General features: G+C 40.0%; 1 protein-coding gene across 1 annotated transcript in view; it reads right to left on the bottom strand.

Annotated features, from left to right (window-relative positions):
- Positions 1–24,350, bottom strand: part of TDRD7 (tudor domain containing 7) — an 84,574-nt gene extending 60,224 nt beyond the window's left edge. Inside the window, exons 1-4 of the mRNA XM_003940065.4 lie at positions 24,195–24,350; positions 7,769–7,981; positions 5,348–5,489; positions 4,189–4,402 (exon numbers count right to left, since the gene is read on the bottom strand). Of these exons, the coding sequence (XP_003940114.1) occupies positions 4,189–4,402; positions 5,348–5,489; positions 7,769–7,975 (563 nt within the window). The 5' untranslated portion in view covers positions 7,976–7,981; positions 24,195–24,350. The remainder of the gene's footprint in view (positions 1–4,188; positions 4,403–5,347; positions 5,490–7,768; positions 7,982–24,194) is intronic.
- Positions 24,351–25,094: the final 744 nt, after the last annotated feature.

Here is a 25,094-nt window from a genome sequence, read left to right as displayed (position 1 = left end):
AAGCATAAATCTTTTTTTCACCTTTCAAAGTAGCAAAGAAAAAAAACAGATGCCCAACGTTGGCAGGCACACAAGAAAATAATCACTGTCATATTCTTCTAGAAGAATACAAATTATTATACTCTGTTTAGAGCACAATTTAATAGGAGTCTTAATATACACACCCTCTTACCCACACTTTTTATCTCTACCAATTTATTCTACAGGAACTAGCCATGCTATTTTTCTAGAATTTTTCAGTTTGTTAACAGGCAAGCATGAGTTCTTAACCAAAACTCTTGAGAACAAGCTTTGGGGGCTCATGAATCTACTGACTAGTATGAGATTATTTACACATATGTATATTTACATGTGTGAATTTTTCTGGGAAGATCATTTATAGCTTTCATCCACTTCTCAAGAGGTTTGGTGACCTCAAAAAATTTAAGTGTCCTTCACAACAGGTTTAACTGCTTTTTACTACATTAATATTTCATAAGTAGATATAAACGTTTTTGCTATTGTTCCATTTGGATATTCTGATTTGATAACTAGAAATGTTACCCACAACATCTGCCACTGGGTGGTATTTAGATTTCTCTGAAAAGGTATCTTTCAAATTGTACTATACGCTTAAAAAAAGATTTGATTAAAATACTTTATAATATCTCAAGCAGTCTTTAATTAAAATATGTGGCTTTTTTTAAGAGACAGGGTCTTATTCTGTTATCCAGGCGTGAGTGCCGTGGTGTGATTATAACTCATGGCACCCACAAACTCCCAGGCTCAAGTGATCTTCCCATCTCAATCTCTCAAGCAGCAACAACTACAGGTGCACACCACTATGTCCAGGTAATTTTTTTTCTTTTTTTAGTAGAGATATCTCACCATGTTGCCCAGGCTATTCTTGTGCTCCTGGGCTCAAGCAATTCTCCTGTCTCAGCCTCCTAAAGTGTTGGAATTATAGGCACGAGCCACTGTGCCCAGCCTGTCTAGTTGAAAACTTTTTATTCTGAAATACCTATAAATTCATGGTAAATTTCAAAAAGTGTACTCAGAGGTCCCACGTACCCTTCACTGTTTCCCCTAATAGTAAAATCTTGCACAGTACATATCAAAACCAGGATATTGGCAATGGTACAATTCAGAGCTTATTCATATTTCCAGTGGTATATGTGTGTTCACATTTGTAGTTACATGCAATTTACCACATGTACAGATTCATGTACCCACCAGTACAATCAACATACTGAACTGTCCCATGGCTACAAGGGTTCAGAGGAACCCTTTATAGGCATACCCACCCCCCAAATCACCCAAATCCTTAACCTTTGGCAACCACTAATCTGTTATTTATCTTTATAATTTTTATAATTTCAAGAACGTTATATAAAGTCACATAGGATGTCACTTTTTGAGATTGGCTTCTTTCACTCAGCATGATTCCCTTGAGATCCATCAGAGGTGCTGTGTGTATCAATAGTTCATTACTCCTTTTTACTGTGGAGACATATTCTGTAATATGAATGTATGATAGCTTGTTTAACCATTCACTTACCAAAGGATGTCTGGGTTGTTTCTATTTTTTGGCTAATACAAATAAAGTTATAGTGAACACTGTGGACAGGTTTTTGCATGAACATAAGTTTTCATTTCTCTGAGATACATATCCAGGAACACAAGTGACAACTGCTGGGCTGTCTTATAGTTGCATGCTTTTAATTGACAAGTAAAAATTGTATCTATTTATGGTATGCAACATGATGTGATGGCTTGCCATGTGTACACTGTGGAGTGGCTAAATCAAGCTGCTTAACACATGCATTACTTTACATGCTTATTTTTTGTGGTGAGGACACTTAAAATCTACTCTCTTAGCAATTTGCAAGTATACAATATATCATTAACTATAGTCACCATGAAATACAAAAGATACATTGAACTTATTTCTCCTGTCTAACTGAAATTGTGTATGTTCACAACCCCCAATTCTAACCCCATTCCCCTGCCTTTGCTAAGCACCATTTTACTGTTTCTATGAGTTCGACTTTTTTAGATTCCACATATAAGAGCTTGTGGTTTTTCTTTCTGTGCCTGGCTTATTTCACTTAAAACAATGTCTTCCAGGTTCATCTATGTTGTTGCAAATGGCAGGATTTCCTCCATTATAAAGGCTGAATAGTAAGTATTCCCATTCAGTAGATAAACTGCATATTCTTTATCTATTCATTCATTAACAGACACTTCAGTTGATTCCGTGGCTTGGCTATTGTGAATGCTGTAGCAGTGAACATGGGCATGCAGGTATCTCTTCAACTGATACACTGATTTCATATCCTTTGAATATATACCTAGTAGTGGGATTGCTGATAGTTCTTTTTAACTTTTTGAGGAATCTCCATATTGTTTTCCATAATAGCTATACTAACTTACATTCCCCTCAGCAGTGTATTGAGGTTCCCCCTTTTCTCCACATCTTTACCAGCACTTGTTATTTTCTGTGTTTTGATAGCAGCCATCCTACTGGGTATGAGGTAGTATCTCATTGTGGTTTTAAATTGCATTTCCCTGATGAGTCGTGATGTTGAGCATTTTTGCATATACCTGTTGATCATTTATATATTTTCTTTTGAGAAATGTCTGTTTGGGTCCTTTGCTCATTTTTAAAATGAGGTTGTTTTCTTGCCATTTAGTTGAGTTCCTCATATTTTGAATACTAAGCCCTTATCAGATATATGGTTTGCAAATATTTTCTCCCATTACACAGCTAGCTTGTCTTTTCACTCTGTTGACTGTTTCCTTGGTGGTTTAGAAGCTTTTTAGTTTGATGTAATTTCATTGTTCATTTTTGCTTTTGTTGCCTGTCCTTCTAGAGTCACATCCAAAAAAATCATTCAAAATGTATTGCTGAAATGTAGGCACACAAATAGGGAAACAATGATACTTCTGTCATACACTGTATTCAACTAGTGCTTTGGGTCAAGAGCTGTGTTTTAACTATGTATTTTCTAGACCTTATCAAAATTACAATAACTAATCATAAATAACATTAAATGTATGCTATTATAAAAATAGTTTAGAGTTATTTTATTAAAAATTCTGTAATATAAAAAATTTGTATCAGTTATACCTTTTTTAAAAAAAATAATTTTCTTCCTACATGTTCAGTATCTGGGGGAAAGTTCCCAGGGGAAAAATTATCTTTCACAAAACAGAATTTTTGAACACTGATTTAAAGGAACAGAATACAACAAAATTTGTTTTTAAAAGGCACAGATAGGATGGAAGAATGTGATCTTGATGCATCTACATCAGGGATCAGCAACCTTTTCCTGCAAAGGGTCCATCAGTTCATTTTTGGCTTTGTAGGCCATCTAGTCTCTGTATTAACTACTCACTTCTGCCACTATTTTGCAAAAGCACCCAGAGGCATATGCAAACAAAGCAAAATTGGCCATGTTCCAATAAAACCTAGTTTACCAAAACAGGCAGTGGGTCTGATGTGGCCCATGGATTGTAGTTTGCCACCCTCTGAGCTACCTTATAAAACCATAGTTTTGAGCCAGAAAGAAACTTTGAGATCATCTAGTTTAACATTTTCTTTAGACAAACATAAGTCTTAGTTTGGGTACTGCCATTCACTAGTCAGGTAAAATAAGTTATTTCACCTTATAAATTATTTCATCTTTTGAGTCCAAAAGATGAAATAACTTATTTTACCTGACTAGTGAATGGCAGCACCCAAACTAAGACTTACAGGTTGTCTTATTATTGCGATTCCAGTATTCTGATGCATGGATATCTGACGCTACTAAATAATTACGGGCATGATACTTGCAACAGAGTGGAGTGTGTAAAACTCCATCAGATTTTACTAGAACCTACAAAATTAATTGTTAAAAAAAGGTTTTCTGAAAAAGTTCTAAGTTCAACTGAAACAGTATCTCAGAACAATTTGTGAGAGCTTTTAAATAAACTTTACAAGGAAAGATTGACAATGATACAGAGAAAATATTCTAGAAATGCATTTAGAGAATGATGTTCAGGCAGCTAGGAAAAGTGAACTCAACTGGTAATAATGCACGTCTCTACTATATGTGAACTTATATTAGATAAAATAGAAAGTGCTTCTTTCTTAACCTGAATGTACATTTTTAACAATCTTTTACCCTAAATTCACCAACTTTCTGTTAGTTAAAAGCCAAATACCTGTTGTTGGTGGACATGGTCACATGCCTTTGCATTGGAATGTCTTTGAATGCTTCATTTCCAAGAGTTGCGTGTAATGTATAAGGAGACGTTTCAGCATCAGACTTAACTCCAGCAGAGTTTCCTTTGTCTCTTAATAGTGGTGGATTAGGTTTTTTGCCAATAGAAAAATTTGAAGCAAATCCTGGTTGTCTGAGGGTTGCTTTCGGTTTTCCTATGAAGTTAGGCATACATAATAAAATCAATTAGCATCCTCAAACCCCATTTTCATTATGACACTCCCCTGACCAGATGTTTTCTGTGGGTATCTATTCTCAGAACAGTTTCTAAGAAAATGAGGAGGTTGCCACTGGAGGGATGGTCAATAGGAAAAGAATAGATTGGTGAGTATTTAGCAGATAAGGTTCTTCATCCATCAGGCTGGCCAGGAACTCCTGCTACTCACCAGCTGAACACTTCAGTGGCAGCCACCTCATGATCTTGCAAATACAGCACACTCAGCTGTATCTTGGTCCTCTCATCTTTTCCCCATAAATCCCAATTCTACCCATTGTTTGAGGTTTGGGCTCAAGTCTCCCCTTTGCCATTTTCATTCAAAATTGTTGCTCCCTTGTCCTAAATGCTCACTGTGGCATTTAGTCAGCTACTGTTTTGTATTATCATTGAACCATTTCATCGCAATTTAGTTTTAGAACTGATTATAAGCTCCTTGAGATAAGTGTTTGGTAAACACAGGCTAAGCTGTCTATAACATTTTTGTGTAATACATAATTCATGTATTTCTGAAACTAGAGTTTTTCTACCAAAAGACATGATTTGTCAAATGAGACGTTAAATCATAAGTTCTTGGTGCAGCCAACATTCTGGACAAGGCATTCCTTCAAATAAGCTAAAAAAAAATAAAAAATAAACCACACATTACCATAACAAGCACAACTAAAATCTGTTCTATCTCCCACTGTGTAATTACTTCACTTAGCAAGTCATGCGAATCACGTTCACTTAAGAATTTCAAATGGAAATGCTAGCTTCAGGACTTTTCTCCTGACATATGAATGTTAACAGATATCGGTATTTATCCAAAGAATACTTCCATAATTCCCTGTGACAACGTATTTGTAGACAGGCCTAAAAATTTTAACATACAAAAAGCTCCTACCTTCTAGAAAAAATGGCATGGTTTTCTTCACTCTCATCTGACAATTAACTTGACGCCCGGTTTTCCTTTTAGAACTCCTCTGACGAGCCACAAGCTGAGCGATTCTTGCAGTTTCTGTGCAGGCCATGGCATAGCAGGTAATCTATTCATGAGAGGCAGGGTGAGAGGAGAAATATTTCTCAGATTCCATGTTGCCTAAAGGCCAAGTCTTAAAAGTGAATCTTAATGAGCCTACACATCCCAAGTCAAGCTGTATGCAAATATTCATGTGTCTCACTCCTTGATAAAGTTAGAAGAAAACTGTATTTTCTGCAAGAGGAATCGAGCATAGTCTACTACGCTGGATTATCTTTCCCCAAGCTGAAAATTTCATTTATTTTTTAAATAGGTATTAAGCATCTACAATGTATTAGGTGCTATGAGATTACCAAATGAACCAAAAGCAACCTATGATCTGACATATAATATCATATAATCTGTGAGGTACATTTCATTCACACTTTACACATGGGAAAGCAGAGGCTCAGGAAAGTTAAGAAACCTTCCAAGTAACATGGCAAGTCTCTTTTGAGTCCCATGTGTGTACTCATAACTACTACGTTGAATACAAGACTTACTAAATTCTTCTCTTGCCTCTGCAACGGATCTGGTGGGTGACTCTGGACAAATCTAAGTATTCTCAGCTGCAAAACAGGGGTGGTTTAGACCTAGTTTTTTCAAACTGTGTTCATGGAAGCCATAGAGTTCCATGGAGAGGCCTCAAGGGGCTGCCACTGGCAGGGGCATGAAAGCAAGGCAGGGCAAGCAGGGTCTCCGGAGCTTTTACATCTCTCAAAACACTGCAGCTCAGCTTTGTATCCTTAAGAAAAATACTGGTATGATATGATACTGAAAAAAGATCTGAAGTATAGAGTCTACTGGGACAAGATGATCTCTAAAGACCTGGGTGGTTTTCAAGCCTTTGACTCTAATTTGAAATCACGGACAGGGAAACAACGAAGCTTTATATCACAAGCTAAAATATGTTCCTACTCTTTGGTCCAGTATTTCTATTTTGAGACTATATTACAAGGGTATAATTTAAAAGAACAAATGTTACCTATCCTAGTACGTGCAATTGGGGTATTTTAATAGTTAAAACCTGGAAACATTTAAAATGTCCAAAATAGGGAAACTAAGAGTTGAGTAAATTACAGTATAATAACTCTATGATGCATTATGAATTTATTAATTCATTCAGCTATTCATTCACTCATGCATTCAACACAGATTTATTAAGCCCTTCATCCTTAAGGAACTTATGAAGGAAAAAGAAAGAGGCAAGAAATTAAACAGAAAACACTGTGTCAAGTGTTATAATGGATGTATTACAAGGTGCAAGTAGACAGAAAGGAGGACTTAAGTCTGTCTGGAAGGATCAGGGATTCCAAAGCATGTTTTATTATTCATATAACATTTAATTAATGTCTATCTCCTCCTTAGGAAAATTATTAACTATAAGGTGAATTTCCACTCTGACCACTTTCCTGCTCCTGGTTGCCTTGTCTTCCTCCACCACTGCCTCCTCATCCCCCTGCCCCTGCCCCCCTAGAGAGAAACCATGATGTCAGGTTTTGGTGAGAAACATTCCAGACCTGCTCTATGTATTTACATATGTAAAAATACACCCAGGAAACTATAGTGTATGAAGGGGTGCGGGTGTTTTTGTTTCTCTTCTGGGTGGTGGTCTGTCCACATCTATCATACTGTACAGTGGTAGGTACCAAGGAGTGAAGCTGCTAGGTCACAGTGGAAGAGCAATGACAGATCAACCTGCTACCACCAAATGTCCCATACTATCTATAAACTGTTTTCTTCCAGAGAGGCAGAAGGATTTAAAATGATCTAATAATGTAGTCATACTGGTGTGAAGGCGAGGAAAAGAACAGAAGAGAAGAGAAAATGGCAAGGAGGCCCCGGTAGTTACGGTGATGAAGGATTAGCTCAGGACTGACTAGGTCTAGATAGCAGGAATCAACACGATGGGAATTTAAAACTGCCTGTTAGATCTGGTGATCAAGAGGTCATGAGTGACTGTGGCAAAAACATTTGTAACAGGTTTGTAAGGGGCAGGTATGATGTTTACGAACTTAAGGCCTCCAGTACAACTATTTTGTTTAGATGTTGACAATGGGTAAATAAATAGTTTTAATTTTCTGTGGTTAAAATCTTATTTTTACAATGAAAAGAATCTGAGGAATAAAACAAAAGACATACGACTCTAGGCCATGCTTTAGATGCTGTTTTCTCTGTCACCACCAATCTCAAACAACTAAGCTAGTACTTTTGCTTAGACTTCTATCACAGATAGGAGATTGGAAGTGCCAGACAGGCAATTATGAACTGGTTTGATTCTTCTGACAAGCACAATTACCCTCTTACCTCTCCAGATCTACTAGTCTCTATCCTGACCACTGCTGGCACACTTCTCAGATAGGCTTCTAGTGTAGGGAAACCCAGCTGTTTGAAGGGGATCCAGTCTCCAGTCAAGGATCTGTACTCTCCTTGGAGCCGGGGTAATGCTACTCCATTCTTATGAGACTGCAGAACAGCTCGCAGCATCTTTGAAACCAGATCTCCTTCCAGCATCTTTGCCTATAAGAACACAGTAATATGGTTCATTAGTCTGTGAATTCAAATAGATTTTCAGAGCTGAAACTTGTTACTTTATAAATTATTTCTGCATACTTTCTGTGCAATTACAATATGGGGAAACAACTGACATGGAAGAGAAAAGCAGAAATACTATGAGAATGCAGGGGAAAGTCAGAAAGGCACAAGACCAGCCTGGGGAGGGGAGGTATCAGGGAATGTTCCTACAAGTGGGGAAGCCTGAAAGGAGTCCTGAAGAGCAAGATGGAATCACCCAACAAGGAGGAAGAGGGTGGGCTGTGGGGCTGCGAGAGATACCAGCCCAAGAAAGGGAGCAGGATGTACGAGTGCACAGAAGTTAGAGAGAAGCACATGGTGTGTTCCAAAAATTCCAGGCAGTTAGGTGGCTGGACATGACTGAACAAAGACTCCTAGCTGAGGGCTGAGAGGGCCAGGGAGGGCAGACCCTGAAACTACTATATTATGCTAATGTTTGTATTTCTGCAAAAAGTAATGTGGGACCTTAGAGGGATTTTAAATAGGGAAACAAAATGATTAGCTCTGTATTTTAGAAAGATCACTATAAATGGGTAGGAAGAGTAACAAGTTGTCAGAATACTGGAAATGTGGAAGACCACAAAAACGGGTCTTAGGAGTAGAGAAAAAAATCAGTTTGAGAGGTAATTAGGACGTGGAATCAGCAGAAATTGGTTAATTGGTTTGGATTAGGAGGAGGGCTCCAATGTTTCTAGCTTAGAAGCATAACAGAGAGTAATGACCCACACTGAGATGAAATAAAGGCAGGTTTGCAAGAGAGGAAGAGGTGGGTTCATTTTGGGCCCAGGGAGGTTGGAATGCTTAGACAACAGTCATGTTGATATATTCACCAGGAAATTAGGTTAGAAGTCTAAGCTGGTCATAGATTTGTTGGTCTTTGACTTATATAGTGTATTTGACATCCAGGGAGTAAAAAACGAGGTTACAGATGGGCCTCTGTAAAAGGCTATCATTCAAGAAATGGAGAGAGAAAGAAGAATCTATGAAAGGCTAAGAAAAAGGGGACAGAGAGATGGAAGAAAAAGAAGCAGAGTCACAGTGCCATATGAAAAAAGAAGGAAAGAATCATTTCCTTTAGACTAATGATTACATCTAGTTGCAGTTTTGCAGAGAAAAAATATAGACAAATTCAGGAGATACATTCAGAGACTGTACAGATACATACTAAGAGATACATTCAGAGAATAACTAGCCTAGAAAAAATGGTTTACCCTTTTATTAAAGGAAAGAGGAAGGTAAACCACAGACAATTTGTTACTTTCCCTTCAATGGCGCTGTTCAATAGAACTTTCTGTGATGATGGAAATGTTTTATATTATTGCAATGTCCACAATGTCCACATATGGCTCTGGGCCCTTAAAATATGGCCAGCATGACTGAGGAACTAAAATTTTACCTTAAATTAAATGTGGCCATTGGCTACCATAACGGACAGCAGAGAATTCTAGACAAATAGCCATTTTCTTTCTCTGGCTTAGAAAACAAAAATGAAGAATGACATACAATTATATCAATTCCATCATTTGTCCATCTTAAAAAGAAAACAAAATATCAGCCTGTTTGTCCTGTTATTAATTATAAATATAATATTCAAGTCAAAGCAAGGTTTAAATAGCAAATGAAACTCTATATAGTCATGTGCACACTTAACAGTGTTTTAGTTAACAACAGACTGCATATATAAAAGGGGTTCTATAAGATCACAATGCAGTTGAAAAAATCCTGTGGCCTAGCAATATCTTGAAGATCCTTGCCTTGTACAGGGCGAGGCTAATGTGTGAGATTTTATCTTTGTTTTTAATTTTAAAAGTTTAAAAAGTAAAAGAAGCCAGATGCAGTGGGGCTCACATCTATAGTCCCAACGCTTTGGGAGGCCAAGATGGGCAGAATCACTTGAGCCCAGAAGTTTGAGACTAGCCTGGGCAACACAGTGAAACCTACCCCTACAAAAAATATAAAAATTAGCTAGGTGTGGCAGCGTATGTCTGTAGTCCCAGCTACTCAGGAGGCTGAGGTGGGAGAATCACTTGAGCCCAGGAGGTCAAGGACGCAATCAGCCAAGATCACACCACTGCACTTCAGCCTGGGTGACAGAATGACACTTGTGTCAAAAAAATAATAATAATAAAAAGTAAAAGAAATGAAAACTTTTAACAAATTTAGTGTTGCTAAGTATAGTGTTTATAAGTCTACAGTAGTGTACAGTAACGTCCTAGGCCTTCACATGCATTCACCATTCACTCACTGACTTGCCGAGAGCAACTTCCAGTTCTGCAAGCTCCATTCATGGTAAGTGACCTATATAGGTATGCCATTTTTTGCTTTATATACCAATTTTTACACTGGTGCAGGTGTATAGCCTAGGAGCGACAGGCTACACCATATAGCCCAGGTGTGTTAGGAGGCTCTACTGTCTAGGTTTCTAAGTCCACTCTATAATGTTTGCACAACAATAAAATTGCCTAACAATGCATTTCTCAGAACATATCCCTGTCATTAGACAATGTATGACTGTATGCCTTACATACTTTCCATTACTAAACATTAACTCTTTTCAAATTATTACCACCAGGACCAATAACATTTAATTAATACTATAACCTACAAAAGCCCTATACTAGGTCTGTATTCTTATTCTTTTTATAGATGATAGGTACACACACAAATATGTGTGTGTATGTGTGTGTGTGTATAGTCATGTGTCACTTAACAATGAGGATACATTCTGAGAAATGTATCATTAGGTAATTTAGTTATTGTGCAAACATTATTAAGTGGACTTGCAAGCCTAGATAGTATAGCCTACTACACACCTAGGTGGTGGAGGTTGCAGTGAGCCAAAATGATGCCACTGCACTCCAGCCTGAGCAACAGAACGACTTCATCTCAAAAAAAAAAAAAAATATATATATATATGTATATATATGTGTGTATATATATATATATATATATATATATATATAAATAAAAGAGCTAAACACTACCAACAAAAGCGATCTAATGATATTGACTGAACACTCCATTCCAAAGATAGAAGAATATACATTCTTTTCAAGAGCACTGAGACATTCACCAAAATAAAATATATTCTTGGACTCAAAGTGATATTCAAACAACTTTAAGTAACTCATATTATACAAAGTATATTCTGTGGACAGAACAAAATTAAATTATGTATCAGTAACAGAAAGATATATGGACAATCCCCATGTATTTGCAAGTTTAACAACATACTTCTAACCAAGAGTTAAAGAGAAAGCCTACCCCCAAAATTAGAAAAATCTTTTTAAATAAATGAAGACACAATATGTAAAAATTTGCCGGATGCAGTTATGTTAGAAAGAACAAAAGTAGCAAATCAATGTTCTAATCTCCTACTTTGAGAACAAAAAGAGAGAAATTTATCTCAAAAGTAAGCAGAAGAAAGGAAATAAAGATGAGAGCAGAAATCAATTCTGAAATGAGACAGATCAATAATGAAGCTTAAAAACAGGAGAGAAAAGAATCATGAAACTAAAACTAGTTCTTTAAAACCATCAACAAAATTGATAAACTCCTAGAAAGATAGAAAAAATAGAAGGCACAAATTACCATAATGTAATTGAGAGGCCATAAAAGCAGATCCTACAGACACTAAAAAGAGAATATGATAAAAGAGTTATGTCAGTATGCTTGTAGCTTAGACGAAATTGATAAATTCACTGAAAGACACAAATGTCAAAGTTTACTCAAGAAGAAATAAATAACCCCCAAATATCCCTATCACTATTAGAGAAATTTAATTTACAGTTTAAAATCTTCACACAAAGAAAACTTGAAGCCTAGATTGCTTTACTGGCAAATTCTACCAAACATTTGTGAAAGAATCAATGCTACTCTTACAGACTCTTCCAGAAAATAAAGGGAAGGGAACATTTCTGAACTCATTTTATGAGGCAAGCATTATGCTGATACCAAAACTAAACAAAAGACACTACATGAAGTATAAATCATATCCCTCATGAACATAAATGCAAAAATTCTTAACAAAACATTAGCAAATAAAATCCAACAATTAGTGAAAAAAATAAGACATAATAATCAGTTAAAGCTTATTCCAGGAATGCAAGTATGGTTCAATATTCATTAAGTGAATCAACAGAATTTACTACATCAACAGACTAAAGGAGACTAAACCATATAATCATATCAATAGGTGAAGAAAAGACAGTTAACAAAGTAAAAAAAAAAAAAATCCATTTATGATAAAAACTCTCAGAAAATTAGAATAAAATGGGAAGTCCTTAGCCTGACAAAGACCATCTGTGAAAAACACACAGGTAACATCATTACTCACAGCTAAAGAGTGATGTCTCCCTAAGACTGGAAACAAGGCAAGAATGTCCATACTCAGCACTCCTATTCATTATCACAGTGGAGGTCCTAGCAGTACAATAAGGCTGATTTCAAGACTTAAACTATATTAGTCAAAATTGTGTAATAGTGTCAAAAGAACAATGGAACAGAATATGTAATCCAGAAATAAACCTATATATGGTAAACTGATTTTTTTTTTTTTTTTTGAGACAGATTCTTGCTCTGTTGCCCAGGCTGGAGTGCAGTGGCACAATCTTGGTTCACTGCAACCTCTGCCTCCTGGGTTCAATCAATTCTTGCATCTCAGCCTCCTGAGTAGCTGGGATTATAGGTATGTGCCACCACACCTAGCTAATTTCTTTGTATTTTTAATATATACAGGGTTTTGCCACGTTGGCCAGGCTGGTCTCAAACTCCCGGCCTCAAGTGATCCACCCACCTTAATTTTCCAAAGTGCTGGCATTACAGATGTAAGCCACCACACCTAGCCTAGTAAACTGATTTTCAACAAAGATGCTAAGGAAATTCAATGAAGAAAGTTCAACAAATAGTGCTAGCAAAGCTGGTCATCCACATGCAAATAACGAACTTCATGCTATATACAAAAAATTAACTCAAAATAAATCATTAAGGTCCTAAATGAAAAGGCTAATACTCTAAAACTTCTAAAAAAATACACAGGAGCAAATCTTTGTGGCCTTGGGTTAAGCAAAGACTTTTTAGAACCATAGAAGAAAAAATTGGCTGGGTATGGTGGCTCATGTCTATAATTCCAGCACTTTGGGAGACAAAGGCAGATGAGTCACAGTCTGGGCAACATAGTGGATGCCAGCCTGGACAACATAGTGAGGTTCTGTCTCCACACACACATATATACACAAATACACACACACACAAACCAGACACAGTGGCACGTGCCTCGAGTCCCAGCTACTTATGAGGTTGTAGTGGCATAGTGCTAGGCATAGCGGCATGTGCCTGTAGTCCCAGCTACTTGGGAGGCTGCAGTGAGTCGTGATGGTGTGACTGAGTGAGAACCTGTCTCAAAAAGAAAAAAAGAATAAATTGACAAATTGGATGTCATCAAAACTTAAAATTTTGCTCTTCCAAAAGCTGTTAAAAAATGAAAAGCCACAGAGAGTGAGAAGATATTTTCATAACACACCTGGTAAAGCTTGTAGTCATCATATATAAACAATACTCAAAACTCAATAATGAAACAAAAAGACCAATTTAAAATGTGCAAAACACCTGAACACATATGTCACTAAAGTAAAAATGAAGATGGCAAAAAAACACATGGAAAGATGCTCAACAGCATTCGTTATTAGGAAAATGCAAATTAAATTCACAATGAAGTATCACTACACATCTATTAGAACAGTTCAATTTAAAAAAAAAAAAAAGACAATTTGAAGTGTTGATGAGAATGCAGAGCATTTAGACCTCTCATACATTTTTGGTGGGCATGCAAAATAGTACCTTGGAAAACAGTTTGACAATTTTTCTTTTCTTTTTTTTTTTTGTTGAGATAGAGTCCAGCCCTGTGGCCCAGACTGGGATGCACTGGTGCGATCTGGGCTCACTACAACCTCTGCCTCCCAGACTCAAGCAATTCTCTTGTCTCAGCCTCCCGAGTTGCTGGGACTACAGGCACACACCACCACACCTGGCTAATTTCTCGGTATTTTTAGTAGAGACAGGGTTTCACTATATTGGTCAGGTTGGTCTCAAACTCCTGACCTCAGGTGATCCGCCCGCCTTGGCCTCCCAAAGTGCTGGGACCACAGATGTGAGCTACCACGTCCAGTCAGTCTGACAATTTCTTACGAAGTAAAGCATAATCCTACAATCCTCTCCTACTAATTGCCCAAGAGAAATGACATACATCCACACAGAAACTTGTACATGTATATAACAGCATTATTTATAACTGCCCTCAAACTGGAAACAATCCAAATGTCTACCAAAAGGTGAGTGGATAAACCAATCAATCTATAGAGCCATACAGTGGAATACTATTCAGTAATTGGAACAAACTGTTGATACATAAAACATGCATGACTCTCATATTATACTAAAGAAAAAGCCGGACACAAAAGGCTACATACTATATGATTCTATTTATGTGAGCATTCTGGAAAAGGCAAAACTATAGGCACAGATATTAAATCAGTGGTTGCCAAGGGCTAGGGATGAGGGGAAGGATTGACTATACAGAGGGATTTTCACTGCATATGAAGCATATCTTTAAACCACCCACCCCCCGACCACACACACACAAAAACACCAAAACCAAAAACAATAAAACAGTTCCTTCAAGTTGTGCTTCTCTGTAGTCAACCCTCTCTGGTTCATACACATACTGCCCTGGCTCCTGGCAACTACCGCTCTGCTTTCTGTCACTATGAATTATTTTTTGCCTAGTGCTTTGTGTTTCATCTATTTTGCTGCATATAACACCAGTTTATTTCTTTTTATTGATGAGTAGCATTCCACTGTATGGATATACTACAATTTGTTTACCCATTCAAATGCTGATACACATTTGGGTTGCATCCAATTTTGAGACATTATAAATAAAGTTGCCTTGACCATTCATGTACAAGTCTTTAGATAGGCATATGTTTTTATTTCTCATATGTAAATTCTGAGAAATGGCTTTTCTAAAAATCTAACATCCATAATAATTCTGGGAGTCTATTAGCCTCAACCTATAGATGTGAAATCAAGGTTCAGAAGTTAAATAATTAAGATATCACAGAATGTAAATAAGCTAGGATTTCAGTCCAGATCTGTTTGATGCCAAAGGCCACATTTTTTTCCATTATATCACCCTGTCTACTGGTACTGGGAACAACACCCAACAAACCCTGATGAATTAAGAACAGGAGACAAGACAGGAAAGAAAGAGTAAGCAGAATATAAAGGAAAAATACAGTGGTGTGAAATCCATAGCAGATTTGTCTTAGTCACAGGGATGGTGCGGATTCCAAGACAATGGAACAGCGGAGATACTCTAAAACTAAATAGAAATTCATGGCAGAGACAGAGAACAACTGCAGAGTCTGTGCACCTCCACTACCTCTGAAGTCTACACTTGAATGAGTGCCAGGAAGCAGGAAAGAGGATGGCTCTGCGACCCATATTTCACGGTTGCCAGATGTTAATGCTAACGTATGAATTTTGGCTCCTGAATAGTAAACTCCTGATGACACAGAAAAGACTTTAACAATGGTTCATGACTCATCAGTCAAAGATCACTGAACTACTATACAGTTATTTCCACAAGTAGTGAAAACCACAGTGAAGACTGGCCAAGTTTTAATTTATAAGAGGACATACTAAAGCATCACTTGCCTCCTCTTCAGTGCCAACCCACCCTGACTATTCATTTCTGATCTCACCTTCCCCATCTACGTACTCTTCTTCCCTTCAAAATCCAGTCCCTCCCATTAGTTCATCTAGAGCAGGCGTCCCCAAACTACGGCCCACGGGCCGCATGTGGCCCCCTGAGGCCATTTATCCGGCCCCCCGCCACACTTCAGGAAGGGGCACCTCTTTCATTGGTGGTCAGTGAGAGGAGCACAGCATGTGGCGGCCCTCCAACGGTCTAAGGGACAGTGAACTGGCCCCCTGTGCAAAAAGTTTGGGGACGCCTGATCTAGAGCTCTTCTGAGTGAAACTGGGCTTTGCATCTTTGTGTATCTGTATGCCTAAGTGGGCCTTGGCTATCAATTACATGCACATTGCATATAGATATAATGTCAGGTGGTTAGCATGTATCCAGGGAAAATATCCACCCAGGTGTGACCAGTGTAAATGAATCAAATTAGGCTATTCAATATATCTGACTCCTCCCTGGCCAGACTACTTTATATTCCCCTGCCACAGTTTCAGTAAGCGGGCCTTACCCTTTGCCTTGAGAGTTTCCATGGTCTTCTCCTTCCCTTCTTTTTGGAAAGAGCATCTGCTCCACTGCCACCTCCCCTCTGTGGTCTACTTCTCCTCAGCTACATTAGGAGTGGACAGCAATCATTAATTTATGGGGAAAAATGTCTGATAAATGCATTTTATGAATGGGTGTCCTGTTACTAAAACCTAACAGAACACTGTGATGCAGATTTGAAAGGGCAGGTCCAGCCCTGTCTTAGAGTCTAATCAGAGGCCTGTTCTACAGGCTGCCCTCTGCAAAAGCCTTCTACTCCTTCCACCCTCGCAAGAACCATTTTAGACCACTGTCCCTGAAATGCCCCCTCTATCTTCCTTATTTCTGCTCTGAAACAGCTGCAAGCAGGGATCGCCCAAAAAGGGCACTTAACAATCTTTTTTAAGGTGCAGCATTTGGGGACAGTCTTCCCCTCTCCCTTACCCATGATCCGTTTAATGGCCACAGAGTAGAGTGAGGTAGGAACCTTTGGCTAATGCTTGCTTCTCTAGTCCCACCCTCTTTAAAAGTGTCTTCTCCTTTATATGGTAGATGTCTTGTGATCTCTATCCTAATTGTTCTATCCTTTGCCCCAAGACACTCAGATATGTTTCAAGTACAAGGTACGTAGCACTTTGGGATGCCAAGGTGGGCGGATCACCCAAGGTCGGGAGTTCAAGACCAGCCTGGCCAACATGGAGAAACCCTGTCTCTACTAAAAATACAAAAAATTAGCCGGACATGGTGGCACATGCCTATTATCCCAGTTACTTGAACCTGAGAGGCAGAGGTTGCAGTGAGCTGAGATTGTGCCATTGCACTCCAGCCTGGGCAACAAGAGCAAAATTCAAAAAACAAAAAAAGGGAGAAACTAGTAAGAAAATTAAATAAAATAGCAATGTGAATCTGCATGGCACAGAAGTGCTCATCCTCATTTTTCACTTTTCCCACCTTATCCAACCTCACATTTACCCACCTTGGTTTCTTGGCAGTGTCCGACTGTTTGTCTAAGTTAGGCTTCTCAATCTGATCTGAGAGAAGCTTACGCCACACACGTACTTCCTACTTTCACCCCCTTTTTAGTGCACATATTATCACACTTAAAGTCCGCTTTAAAATATTTCTTTCAACAGTAAAGTTGCTAACATCTGGCTGTTGATATATTTTGATCTGGTTTTGGGGGAAGGGCAGGGGATTGCAGAAGATTGTACCTGAGCCTCCCCAAGTTTAATGCCACTGCTCCCTCACTTTCCCGGGAAAAGCCCTTTCTCCTGGGCCTCAGTCTCCTTATCTGTAAGATGAAGGGGCTCAGTATTAGTTGTCCTCAATCCTCCCCCAAGCAATGTGATACATAAAGATGGAAGGCGGATGTCTACAATTCCTTCAATCTTCACCACCTCCATGGCAGTTGCCCTAACCCATGCCAGCAACATCTCTTTCCTGGAGCAGAGCAACTGGGCTCTTAGCCGGGCTCTCTGCTTCCATTTCACCTTCTACAATCTATTCTCCACACATCAGCCTGAGTGATCCTTTCATATAATACATACTATTATATCTGTCACTCGAAACCGTCTAATGCTTTCTGTGTCACTCAGACAAAAAGCCAAGTCCTAAAGAGCCAAAAAGGGCCCTATATAACCTGCAACCCCCACTTCTCCCATCTAAATTCTCTCTTCTCTTTATTTTCACTAACCCATTCTGGGCTCCGTCCTTTTCTTTGAACATGCCTGGGATGGCCTCACGACAGGGCTTTTGCACTTGCCATTTCCTCTACCTGGGACATCCTGACTCCAGGGGTACACGTGGCTCACAGCCTCACCTCCTTCAGCTACAGTATTTGCTCAAATGTCACCTCCACAGTAAGGCCTTCTCTGGCCACCCTATTCAAAGTCAAAACTGAGATGCCAGCTGCCCTGATTTTTCCCTTAGCACTTATCACCATCCAATATTTTCTTCATTTAATGTTTTTGTCTTTCTTCCCAACTTGAATGCAAGTTCCATGAAAGCAAGGACTTGTGTCTGTTTTGTTCACTCCTAAATCCCTAATGCCTAGCCTACAAGAGCTCAATAAATATTTGCTGAATGAATGAGAAATTCTCAATCTACCTAACAGTACTCCTTTTCTCTCCTACTCACTAAAATACAGCATAAATGAGCCATTAAAGGCATAACTCTGAATCCAGTCTAAGTTACTAAAAAGTTACCTGCACATTTTAACAATTCTTATAAAATGAATGAGATAGCCAATCGCAACACCAAACTGTGATTGAGGATCACGTAGATTATTTCTGAGCCTGTCCGCTCTGTGCCAGATTAGGTCCTGTCAAGGCTGCAACATGATTGCAAGGAGTCCACATATCCTGATGAGCAGCAGGCATGACTTCAATATTTGTAAATGTTTCACATGTACTTACAGTCCTCTTTTTCAAAGAGTATGCAGATACTGTCGGGATCCACATCACAAACTGATACTAAATTCACAATAGCTTTTGGTAGTTACATATTTAATAGACCAATGGATACTGCAAGTACAACCGCTACTGTATGAGGTTTCACAAAATTTTTCTAAAGCTATAGAAAAATGGCCTCATACTTGAGGAGACACTTGACCACATGGTTGCACTGTAAATTAAGTTCCCTCTTCTGCCTGCTTTTTTAAAGTACGCTATCTTTCATGGAAGACTATAACTCTCTATTTGCAAACGACTTTTTGAAGGAAAGGGGACTCCCTTGGACTGTAAGACTGTGGGTCTCAAAGCTAGTGAGAAGCAGTTAAATGTAGTAAAACCTGGAAGACTAAATGCTATTACATTCAAATGTATGTCCTGCCAGTCTGATGCACAATTCTCACATTAGCAACGTCACTTTAGGCAGCGAATGAAAAAGAAAGTGTAAGCTTTTAAAAAATCATTATTATTTTCTAATCTATATCACTTTTAAAATGCTCTCAGTTTTGTTACTTCGGTCGTGATGACTTTTTTGAGGCTTTTGGAAGATGGGAATTATACTCTCAAGGTATATAGGAATACTTTATTCTACCTATAAAAAGTAAAGTTTAATATCTTAGACATCATCCATTAAAAGCATAAAAGAAAGCATATAATGGGAATTTCAACTATTAGTGTCCCAAAGGCAAACTTTTAGGTATCCCCCCAGAACAAATGAAGTTTGGAAGACTTTCTAAAGTCTCCTCAAAATTTTAGAGTTGCCATTTTGATCTTTTGGCTCTCTTCCTCTCCCCACTCATTTCTATTCTCTAAAAGTACTGTGATAAATACGTTTTGGAGAATTCATGTTATTTTTATTTTGTGAATCTGAGAATGTTGTGCAAGCCCAGGTGACCACAAGTTAGGCTATGCTGGAGAAATGAAGTTGTCCATCTTCTGTTTTAGATCATGGAGTCTCAGGTTAAAATTCCCAAGAGCTTCCCTAGTCAATACGGGGGCTGCTTGAGCTGAACAAGACTCCTGAGCAGCAGAGTAAAATGGAAGTGGGTCTGGGGAATTATCAGCTTATGCCACTTTTGATTTAAAAAACTGGCCAAAGTCAGCTAGTAAAGACCACAGTCATGGAGAAACTGGCCATGACAGACTGCACTTGATCTTTACCTCCCTCCTGTCACTGTTTTTCTTCTCCTGGTCTCTATGAAAAAAAGCATCAAAAGTAGAGTTATATGTGCTTTGCACAATACTTGACAGTCAGTAGTTACTAAATAAAAAGATTTTCCTAGAAGCATGGTGTCTATGAATATATGCACTCAATGGCTAAGAGTACAATAACACAAGCATTGGTATATTGAAGAAATAAATGTTTTGTATGGCATTAAATTTAAAATATCAGTATTTGCCCAGATTTTCTTACTTGCCTCATTAATACACTTACGAACTGGCAGGCTTGGTAAGAACACCACGTGCTCTCCTCCAAGATTTCTTATCTAACTTGCAGGCAAAAAGTCACATACTGCTTTGGCAAGGGTTTCGAAGCAGACTGTCTGCCACCACAATCCCACCATGTCCCTGGACCCTGCCTGGTTAGGAAAGCAACATGGGACAGTGGGCCCAACTCTGAATGGGGAACTGGGAGAAGCATGGAATACTAGTGGGCACCTTATCACTGTCTCCTCCAAACTCTTCAGCTTAAAATCAAGAAATGGAGGCCCAAGGGAACTGTTCCAGCTCTCACATCTTTATGGCCAGAATCATAAGAACCCAGTTTCTGATTTCCAGACTAGGACTTCCTTTCAGACAGTTGCTCCTAATGTATACAGTTGGCTTCTGAGGGTAAATTTTGACTAAGGAAACACTAACAGCAACCTTGGGGCATGTTTAATGACTAGCCCTCAAGCAGCATAAAACAGGGAGCTGCCACGTTATAAGTTAAGGGTGTGGCGCCCAAATCCAGAAGAATTGCAGAATTGCTAACTGTTGCACCTGCCATCGTTTTTATACTTTTGTGCTTTTCTTTTTCTCTTCGAGTATACGCAATTAATTGTAAGTATCCAAGATGTTAATAATGCACACGAAGTGGGGCAGGCGGTTGAGGAAAGTGATGACAATCTTTAGGGAAACAAAATTTAAATAATTTAAGTGGCCTAAAATAATTCTCACTCTACTTCGAAACTATATTGTGTCAATTCACAGCTTTTCTCTTTACTATATCTGAAAATGGCCTGAGAAAGTCCTATTCTGAAGAACCTGGTTTGGGTGTATCCCAGATAAATGCCTTCTACCATTGATTGAGCCTGCCTGACTCAGTCATTTGCATGTTATCTGCTTCCTCTAGCTACTGTGTCAAAGGCCTTTAGCTGAGCTAGTCTGACTCCCATCCTATGCTTTCTCTTCTCTAAGTTTCTCTTTGCTCAACTATTTCCAACTGTATTATTTGGTTCATCTTCCTTACCTCATTTTTCATGTTATGAATTTAAGTTGTCAAGTGGCACTAAATCTTAAAACAAATCTGAAGAATTATTAGGGTAAACTGAAAACACCAACTAATTTCTTAGCTTCTTTTGGTTAGACACTCAATCTTGAAGTATTTGGATATCTCTTTAGGGCATATGCTTCTAACAACTAGCTGCCCTTCTCCTTGAAGACACTATTTTAGCAATAGCTGGGACCTTAAAGTCCCATAATGTCTGTGCCAAAACATTTTAGGCATCATCTAGGCTAACCCAAACTCCTTATCTTACAAATCAATAAATTGAGCCTCAGAGGGAAGATTTTTTTTCCTAAGATCTTTACCCAATAAATGATTTCTCATTTTGCAATACTTTAAAATGTTCTTTTCTTTCTAATGATAGTCTGCTTGCTACCACCTCAATTACTCCTTCCCAACTGGTTTCTAAAGGAAAGATGGTGATTAATGCCCTCAAGTGATGGTATACTTCCTTAAGAGGTTTTTAAGGAGTTATCTATTTTATTCTGTGATTTCAAGTTCCAAATTATGCATGCATTTTACTTACATACCATTTACTTACATACCATGAATGTACGTAAGGGATTTCTGTAAGTATACATACTAGAGGAACAAACCCTGAGATAATAAAGTGGCTTAGTGAGGAGTTTATGTCTTAATCCTAGCTCTGCTACTAATTACCTGTGACAAGTCACTTCAGGTCTCTTTTTCTTCACAAGGAAGATAAGAAAGGTGGACAACTGGCATGATTCTCAACTTTCCTTGGATTCATTCAAGGCTGAAATAAGGTCCAAATATCTAATGAAAACCGAGGTTGCTTACTCATGACAAAGTTGCACAGGCTAAAATGTCAAGCTTACTTTGAAGTCACACTGGGCAGCTTGCGCTGATCAAGTTCTGATTGGCATATATACATCTCTTCAACTAAAATTGCAAAATTACTTTTCGTTTGAAAGACAAAACTAAACATATTTGGCTCACAGGGAAATAATGACAAGAATGAAGCTTTCAAAAGTACAGAGGTGGGAGTGGAGGGAGGAAAAAAGCAGGTTTGGCACAAGGAAACAGCAGCGCACATAAATATAAAATTTCACCAAGGAACTTCTGTCAAAGTGTCCAGATGCAAAGCACTCTATGTCAAATCTTAATTCTTGAAAACAACACTTGTCAAAGTAGGCACTCAGAGTTGGACTATAAAGTATTTTTTCTTCACATTCACAGTAAGTATCCAACTAGATTATATTGCACAGAGAACTTAAAAGAGGGGTTCTTTAAGGAGTTTAAATCTCTTGATGCAAAACACAACAGTTCATTCAGCCATGTTCAACCTGTACACTTTGGGCATCAGCAGGGTGATTACCCTTCATTTTCAATCTCCAGGGACTGAAATCCGAAGGCACTGCCAACTGCTGCCTCACAGCCTCATTGTGTAACTGCCTAAGAGGGAGGCTGTATGCCACCAAAGGGCCCTGGATTGGAGCATAGGAGACGTGAGTTCTAATCCAGCTGGCCCCAGGTGCAATTCCCTATTCCCAGAACAGTACTTTGCATGTAACTGATGCTCAATGAATGTCAACTGAGTGGAAATGCAAAAATATCCACTATGTGCCAATTTATATTATATAGGAAACATAAAGATCTTTGTGTCCCTGCCCTCGAAAAACTAAAATCCAATTATGTAAAACATGGACAGTTTGTTGGGAGGAAGATGGTGAATACTGCTTGGCAATTACTACAAGGCAAAGGATTTACAGTTGTTATCTTGAAAAAGCCTTGCAAAGTAAGCCAAATATTTCTATCTGACACATAGAAAACTAGACTCAGAGAAAGTATGTATTTGTTCAAGATCACACAGCTTCTAAAATGAGAAGCCCAGATTTCAATCCAGGTCTGCAAAGTTCACATTATTTGCGGTATGCAACACATTCATATACACCAAGGCAGCCCAGGAAGAGACAGGGATTTGGGTCTAAGTTTTACTTCTGCCATTAAGCTGTTGCATATCTCTCTAGAAACATTTGTCTGCATTTTTTTTCCACCGGCACAACTGGAGAGCAGAGAGGTGTTGTGGGGAGTGTTAATGAACTAGATGTGTGGTTTTTTGGTTTGGTTGGGTTGGGCGGTTATCAGAATTCTTTTGGGCCAGGACTTGTTCTAACGTGGTTGCTTCCCTTCCCTGCTCTTAGAAATTATTTGGGAATGGTACCTTTAGCTATTAATGGAAATATATTATACCTCTCAAGTGAATGGGAGCAGAAGGAGGTGCCGGCTCCAAGCTCCCTCCTAGCAAGCTGAGGCTGAGAGTCTGACCCCGCTGAGGGGATGCTGCTGAAAGTTGAGAGACAACTTATTCATGGATCCATGCTTCCCTGCCAGCTGGGTGCTCTATACCCCAATGGATGCTCCCCGTTTGAGAGGAACGGGGATATGTGTCCTGCATTACGGGAGCGGCCTGCCTGGGCTCGTCTTCAGATTAGAGAGACCTTCAAGAGAAGTTCGTGGTGTAAAATACATGGGTTCCAATAGGGGAGCGCGGACATCCCTCGCTGCGGGCGGCGGCTGCGGCCTGCAGCGCTGCTAGCGGGAACCACTTCCTGGTCCGCATCGCCCGCCCGCGTCCAAACCCCGCTGCTGCATTTCCCCCACCGCGCAGAGCTTCCGAAGCGGCAGGAGGGTCCGTCCGACTCCCGGGTGAACGTCCAGCCCGGCCCGGAGCGGGGTCCCTTCAGAGGTTTAAAACACAACGCTCTGGAACTCCAACTCCCCCGGCGCCCAGCCCGATTCCCAGGCGTCGGGGCCGGGGCAAGCTCCTACGGCTGCAGGGAAGAGGCCCCGAGCCTGTTAGAGCCCCGGCCCCGGCTGCGGTCCCGCCGGTGACCCAGGTGCGCCGCGCCCGCCCGAAATCTCGTCCGACGTCGCTCGGCACCTGTCGCGCCCGGAGCCCGCAGGACCTGCGCTCACCTCGTTTCAGGGGCTCACGGCCCGTCCCCGCGCCTCAGGGCCCAGCTCCCGCCGCCGTCTCCACCACTGCCCCTGCCGCGGCCGCCGCCCACTTTCGGTTTCCCCGCACCGCCGGAGCCGCCCCGCGGCTCGGGAATCACCTCAAACCCCCGCCCCGCCCTGCTCGGCCCCGCCCCGCTTCGTCCCGCCCCGCCCCGCCCCGCTCCGAGAGCAACCCGGCCTCGGCTCTGCGCACGCGCGGGCGCCCCGGCCGCGTCGGCCCACGCTGGCGTCCGCGCGTGGGAAGGGAAACCGACGCCGCCTAGCGGTTTCTGCGCGTGCCCACGCACCGGCCCCCGGCGGAAGACGCCTGCGGGGCGGGGGCAGGAGCGCCTTCTGGTGGACTACGCAGGTAGGCGCGGGCCGGGCCAGCTGGGACCCAGCAAGGAGTGTGGGCGGCTGCTGCTACGGAGCTCACCCTCCTTCCAAACGGTTCAACTCCTGCACATTGTTTTCTTCAACATCTGGAGCAGTTACTTTTTATTACCCTAGACACCCACCCACCTTGTCCGCCCATAACCTTCGGGCCTTTCTCAAGCATCATCCTTTCAATGACGGTGGACACAGTCTCTAACACGTCAGCCTCCTTCCTTGGCATTCCCTAACCCCCTTCTCAGCCGTATTCCTCCTTAGCACCTATCTAGCACACTATATGTATTTTTACTTACGCTTTTATTGTCCGCTATCATCCTGAAGTTAAAGCTCTGTGAGCAAAGGATTTTTGTTTGGTTCCTTAACCTATTCCCAGAGCCTAGGATAGTGCCTTGCACACATCAGCGATAAGTATCTGTCAGATTTATTCATTCATTCTAAAATTATTGAACACCTAATAAGTGAATATGTATTTCTTCTGCTCATTAA

This window comes from Saimiri boliviensis, chromosome 2 (assembly GCF_048565385.1).
Source record: "Saimiri boliviensis isolate mSaiBol1 chromosome 2, mSaiBol1.pri, whole genome shotgun sequence".
In the NCBI taxonomy this organism is placed as follows: domain Eukaryota; kingdom Metazoa; phylum Chordata; class Mammalia; order Primates; family Cebidae; genus Saimiri; species Saimiri boliviensis.
This window is presented reverse-complemented; position numbering and strand designations above follow the sequence as displayed.